Here is a 6,000-nt window from a genome sequence, read left to right as displayed (position 1 = left end):
CCCCGGCGGCGACGCGGACCCCAAGCGCCCCGGCGCACCCCGGCTCCCCGGCGGCAGCAGCCCCGGTGCGGCCGCGCGCGCCTTAGGCTCGGCCCCGCGGCTCGGGGACCCCGACTCCCGGCCCAGCCAGCGCGTCCCCAGGCGCCGCCCGAGAGCCAGGGAGGCAGCGGCCGCAGGCAGCCGGGCCGGGGGGCGGCCACCGCCCGCGCCGGGCATCCTCGGGAGCCCCCGGAGCGCGGAGGGCGCGGCGCCGCCGAGCGGGGCTGGCCCCCGCGGGCCTCCCCGGACCTTCCCAGCCGCCTGGGCCCGAGGGACGCGTGCTCGGGCGGGCGGCCGGGCGCAAGGGTGGGAGGGAGCCGCCCCCGCCCGCGCCCTCTCTGCCCCTCGCCCCAGCCCCTGGGCGCCGGGCCTGGGCGGCGCGGCCTGAAGCGCCCGCGATGGCGAGCCCGCCGCGGCAGGGGCCGCCCGGGCCGGCGAGCGGAGACGGCCCCAACCTCAACAACAACAACAACAACAACAACCACAGCGTGCGCAAGTGCGGCTACCTGCGCAAGCAGAAGCACGGCCACAAGCGCTTCTTCGTGCTGCGCGGGCCCGGCGCGGGCGGCGACGAGGCGACGGCGGGCGGGGGGTCGGCGCCGCAGCCGCCGCGGCTCGAGTACTACGAGAGCGAGAAGAAGTGGCGGAGCAAGGCGGGCGCGCCGAAGCGGGTGATCGCGCTCGACTGCTGCCTCAACATCAACAAGCGCGCCGACGCCAAGCACAAGTACCTGATCGCCCTCTACACCAAGGACGAGTACTTCGCCGTGGCCGCCGAGAACGAGCAGGAGCAGGAGGGCTGGTACCGCGCGCTCACCGACCTGGTCAGCGAGGGCCGCGCGGCCGCCGGAGACGCGCCCCCCGCCGCCGCGCCCGCCGCCTCCTGTAGCGGCTCCCTGCCCGCAGCCCTGGGCGGCTCCGCTGGCGCCGCCGGCGCCGAGGACAACTACGGGCTGGTGGCGCCCGCCACGGCCGCCTACCGCGAGGTGTGGCAGGTGAACCTGAAGCCCAAGGGCCTGGGCCAGAGCAAGAACCTGACGGGCGTGTACCGCCTGTGCCTGTCGGCGCGCACCATCGGCTTCGTGAAGCTCAACTGCGAGCAGCCGTCGGTGACGCTGCAGCTCATGAACATCCGCCGCTGCGGCCACTCGGACAGCTTCTTCTTCATCGAGGTGGGCCGCTCGGCCGTCACGGGCCCCGGCGAGCTCTGGATGCAGGCGGACGACTCGGTGGTGGCGCAGAACATCCACGAGACCATCCTGGAGGCCATGAAGGCGCTCAAGGAGCTCTTCGAGTTCCGGCCGCGCAGCAAGAGCCAGTCGTCGGGGTCGTCGGCCACGCACCCCATCAGCGTGCCCGGCGCGCGCCGCCACCACCACCTGGTCAACCTGCCCCCCAGCCAGACGGGCCTGGTGCGCCGCTCGCGCACCGACAGCCTGGCCGCCACCCCGCCGGCCGCCAAGTGCAGCTCGTGCCGGGTGCGCACCGCCAGCGAGGGCGACGGCGGCGCGGCAGCGGCGGCGGCGGGGGCCGCGGCCGCGGGCGCGGGCGCCAGGCCGGTGTCGGTGGCCGGGAGCCCCCTGAGCCCCGGGCCGGCGCGCGCGCCCCTGAGCCGCTCGCACACCCTGAGCGGCGGCTGCGGCGGCCGCGGAAGCAAGGTGGCGCTGCTGCCGGCAGGCGGCGCGCTGCAGCACAGCCGCTCCATGTCCATGCCTGTGGCGCACTCGCCGCCCGCCGCCACCAGCCCCGGCTCCCTGTCGTCCAGCAGCGGCCACGGCTCGGGATCCTACCCGCCGCTGCCGGGCGCGCACCCGCCCCTGCCGCACCCGCTGCACCACGGCCCCGGCCAGCGGCCCTCCAGCAGCAGCGCCTCCGCCTCGGGCTCCCCTAGCGACCCCGGCTTCATGTCCCTGGACGAGTACGGCTCCAGCCCCGGCGACCTGCGCGCCTTCTGCAGCCACCGGAGCAACACGCCCGAGTCCATTGCGGAGACGCCCCCGGCCCGGGACGGCGGCGGCGGCGGCAACGAGCTGTACGGGTACATGACCATGGACAGGCCCCTGAGCCACTGCGGCCGCCCCTACCGCAGGGTGTCGGGGGACGCGGCCCAGGACCTGGACCGAGGGCTGCGCAAAAGGACCTACTCCCTGACCACGCCGGCCCGGCAGAGGCCGGTGCCCCAGCCTTCCTCTGCCTCGCTGGATGAGTACACGCTGATGCGGGCCACCTTCTCGGGCAGCGCGGGCCGCCTCTGCCCGTCCTGCCCCGCGTCCTCCCCTAAGGTGGCCTACCACCCCTACCCGGAGGACTACGGGGACATCGAGATCGGCTCCCACCGGAGCTCCAGCAGCAACCTGGGCGCAGACGACGGCTACATGCCCATGACGCCCGGCGCGGCCCTTGCGGGTAGCGGAAGAGGCAGCTGCAGGAGCGACTACATGCCCATGAGCCCCGCCAGCGTGTCCGCCCCCAAGCAGATCCTGCAGCCCAGGGCCCTCGCCGCCGCCGCCGTGCCCCCCGCGGGGCCTGCGGGCCCAGCGCCCACCTCTGCGGCCAGCAGGACCTTTCCTGCCAGCGGGGGCAGCTACAAGGTCAGCTCGCCCGCCGAGAGCTCGCCCGAGGACAGCGGGTACATGCGCATGTGGTGCGGCTCCAAGCTGCCCATGGAGCACGCGGACAGCAAACTGCTGCCCAACGGGGACTACCTCAACATGTCCCCCGGTGACGCGGGCACCCCGCCCGACCTCTTCTCCGCTGCCCTGCACGCCGGCGGAGAGCCGCTTAGGGGCGTCCCAGGCTGCTGCTACAGCACCTTGCCGCGCTCCTATAAGGCGCCCTACACGTGTGGCGGCGACAGCGACCAGTACGTGCTCATGAGCTCCCCCGTGGGGCGTATCCTGGAGGAGGAGCGGCTGGAGCCTCAGGCCACGCAGGGGGCTGGCCCCACGCAACCCCCTCACCCACTAGTGCCTTTGCCCCCGCGGCCTGGCAGCGGCCGCCCCGACGGCTTCCTGGGCCAGCGCGGCCGGGCGGTGCGGCCCACGCGCCTGTCCCTGGAGGGGCTGCCCAGCCTGCCCAGCATGCACGAGTACCCCCTGCCCCCGGAGCCCAAGAGTCCCGGCGAGTACATCAACATCGACTTCGGCGAGCCGGGCCCCCGCCTGTCTCCGCCCGCGCCTCCCCTGCTGGCTTCCGCGGCCTCGTCGTCCTCGCTGTTGTCCGCCAGCAGTCCAGCCTCGTCGTTGGGCTCGGGCACCCCGGGCACCAGCAGCGACAGCCGGCAGCGCTCCCCGCTCTCCGACTACATGAACCTCGACTTCAGCTCCCCCAAGTCTCCCAAGCCGGGTGCCCGGAGCGGCCACCCCGTGGGCTCCCTGGACGCTCTCCTGTCCCCCGAGGGCTCTTCCCCGTACCCGCCGCTGCCCCCGCGCCCTCCCGCGTCCCCGTCCTTGTCGCTGCAGCTGCCACCGCCACCACCACCCCCGGGGGAGCTGTACCGCCTGCCTCCTGCTTCGGCCACCACCACCACTGCCACCGCCACCCAGGGCCCGGGCGCCGCCTCGTCGACGTCTTCGGAGACCGGGGACAATGGTGATTACACCGAGATGGCATTCGGCGTGGCTGCCACGCCGCCGCAGCCCATCGTGGCCCCCCAGAAGCCGGAAGCCGCCCGCGTGGCCAGCCCGACGGCAGGAGTGAAAAGGCTGAGCCTCATGGAGCAGGTATCCGGGGTGGAGGCCTTCCTGCAGGCCGGCCAGCCCCCCGACCCCCACCGCGGCGCCAAGGTCATCCGCGCGGACCCGCAGGGCGGCCGCCGCCGCCACAGCTCCGAGACCTTCTCCTCCACCACGACGGTCACCCCCGTGTCCCCTTCCTTCGCCCACAACCCCAAGCGCCACAACTCGGCCTCCGTGGAAAACGTGTCTCTCAGGAAAAGCAGCGAGGGTGGCGTGGGCGGCGGCCCTGGAGGGAGCGAGGAGCCGCCCACCTCTCCCCGACAGGTGCAGCCGGCTCCCCCCTCGGCCCCACAGGGCCGGCCGTGGACCCCGGGCCAGCCTGGAGGCTTGGTGGGCTGTCCTGGGAGCAGCGGTTCCCCAATGCGCAGGGAGACCTCCGCCGGCTTCCAGAACGGCCTCAACTACATCGCCATCGACGTGAGGGAGGAACCCGGGACGTCACCGCAGCAGCAGCCTCCACCGCCGCAGCTCCCGCAGCCGGGAGACAAGAGCTCCTGGGGCCGGACCCGAAACCTCGGGGGTCTCATCAGCGCCGTGGGCGTCAGCAGCGCGGGCGGCGGGTGCGGGGGCCCGGGTCCCGGAACCCTGCCTGCTGCTAACACGTACGCCAGCATCGACTTCTTGTCCCACCACTTAAAGGAGGCCACCATCGTGAAAGGTGAGGCCTTTTGCTTTGGCGTCTGCGGGAAGGGGAGGGGTGGGGCAGCGGATGGAGGTCCCCTTGGGTTTCATGGCCCTCACTTCTTGGGGACTTTGATCCAAAAGTCATCAGCTTGACCTTGGCTGTTGTTTTGTTTTTCCATGGTCTACCTTGTTCTCTAACTTCAGAGAATTTCCAGGAACGTTCAACTCATCTTTGAGTTGCAGGTGACGTTTTCCGCGTGGGAGGGAAGTGATTTTTTGAGGCCCCACACATCTACCCATCCTGTGTGCCCCACAGTCCCCCGTCCCTTCAAACAGTAGAAGATCTCCCAGACCAGCAGCCCTGGAGGCCGCGGGGCACCCGGCTCTCTTCCTCTGGGTACCTGGGTCCGTTCTTCGGGGAGAACCTGCAGGTCCACACCGCTGCCCCCAGCCACAGCCTGCACCTTTCCCTATGTTTCTGGAGCCGTGCTCCTCCTGATTCTTGGTGAGCCTGGAGGTCCAGACCTGAAAGTCATTTAAAAAATGAGCATCCATTTTTTGATGGCTGCTAACGGCCACAGTTAACCGTTTCAGTTTGACACATCCACTGTAGGAGCTTTTCCATCAGAGGCATTATTTTTCTCTTGAGGGGTGACACGGTGAGGCTGCATAAACACAGTCTAATAATGCAGTAGTGTTCTACCTGAGCATACGTGTGAGTTACCTGGCTGCTTTGCTGAAACAGGGATCTCCTGCTTGGGTTAACCCCGCAGCTTCTGATGTTGTAGCTTTGGGGCGGGGCTCAGGCTCTGCATTTCTAGAGCGTTTCTACACAGGGCTCATGCTGCTGGCCGAGGGGACAACTCTCTGAGGACCCTGTCCCAGGGGAGACTCACCTGGGGAGGAGTGAAAAATTGCCTGTTGGGCCTCACCCCAGACACATTCAGGTAAAACATAAGATGGCTGGGAGGCAGGGAGGGCGTTTTTCAGAGTTGTCCAGATGATCCGAGTGTGCAGCCAGGATTTAGAACCAGTGCTTTGGAGAAGACAAGGGAAAGACAAAAAACACAGGTATTCTCAAGAACAATTGGATAGGAGGGTGCCTGGTGTTGTTCTTGTCGTTCTCATCAAATATCCATGAGGAGAGAGAGCTGGGCTGACTTTGCAGCTGGTGGTGCATTCTGGCTGTATAAACTTTGAATGATGCTTGGGATGGGGGAGATGAAAGGGAAAGGTGAATGTTCAATTCCAGAGCGTTTATTTCATTTTGTAGCTGTTTTCTTTGTACGGTTCCTAGCAGGATGGAGGCTTTGTGGGAACAGTGAAACATATAGCAACAAATAGTATTATTTGGATTTTGGACTAGATGTGAGCCTAAGGTTTAAGCAGTCTTCAAGGGTCACAAGATGAGGACCAAAGTGGGATTCCCAGCCTTTTGCTCCTAACTAGACCAGTTTAATGCTATCCAAATCCAGTATCTGTTTTATAGTATATTTAGGACTGTTGGTCCATGGGATTTGAAATTACAGCTGTGGGGTGCATCTCCTGTTATTCTAGTGAAATAGAGGAAAGGCTATTTCCTTTATTAAAACCATAGACT

At 67.7% G+C, this 6,000-nt stretch overlaps 1 protein-coding gene across 1 annotated transcript in view; it reads left to right on the top strand.

Annotated features, from left to right (window-relative positions):
- Positions 1 to 320: 320 nt before the first annotated feature.
- IRS2 (insulin receptor substrate 2) overlaps positions 321 to 6,000 on the top strand; it is a 34,248-nt gene continuing 28,568 nt past the window's right edge. The window contains exon 1 of the mRNA XM_032246201.1: positions 321 to 4,434. Coding sequence (XP_032102092.1) covers positions 438 to 4,434 — 3,997 coding nt within the window. The 5' untranslated portion in view covers positions 321 to 437. The remainder of the gene's footprint in view (positions 4,435 to 6,000) is intronic.

Source organism: Sapajus apella, unplaced genomic scaffold (assembly GCF_009761245.1).
Source record: "Sapajus apella isolate SASKATOON/1434 unplaced genomic scaffold, GSC_monkey_1.0 scaffold60, whole genome shotgun sequence".
NCBI classification, from domain to species: domain Eukaryota; kingdom Metazoa; phylum Chordata; class Mammalia; order Primates; family Cebidae; genus Sapajus; species Sapajus apella.
Note: the sequence above shows the minus strand (reverse complement) of the source record. Positions and strands in the feature narration are given on the sequence as shown.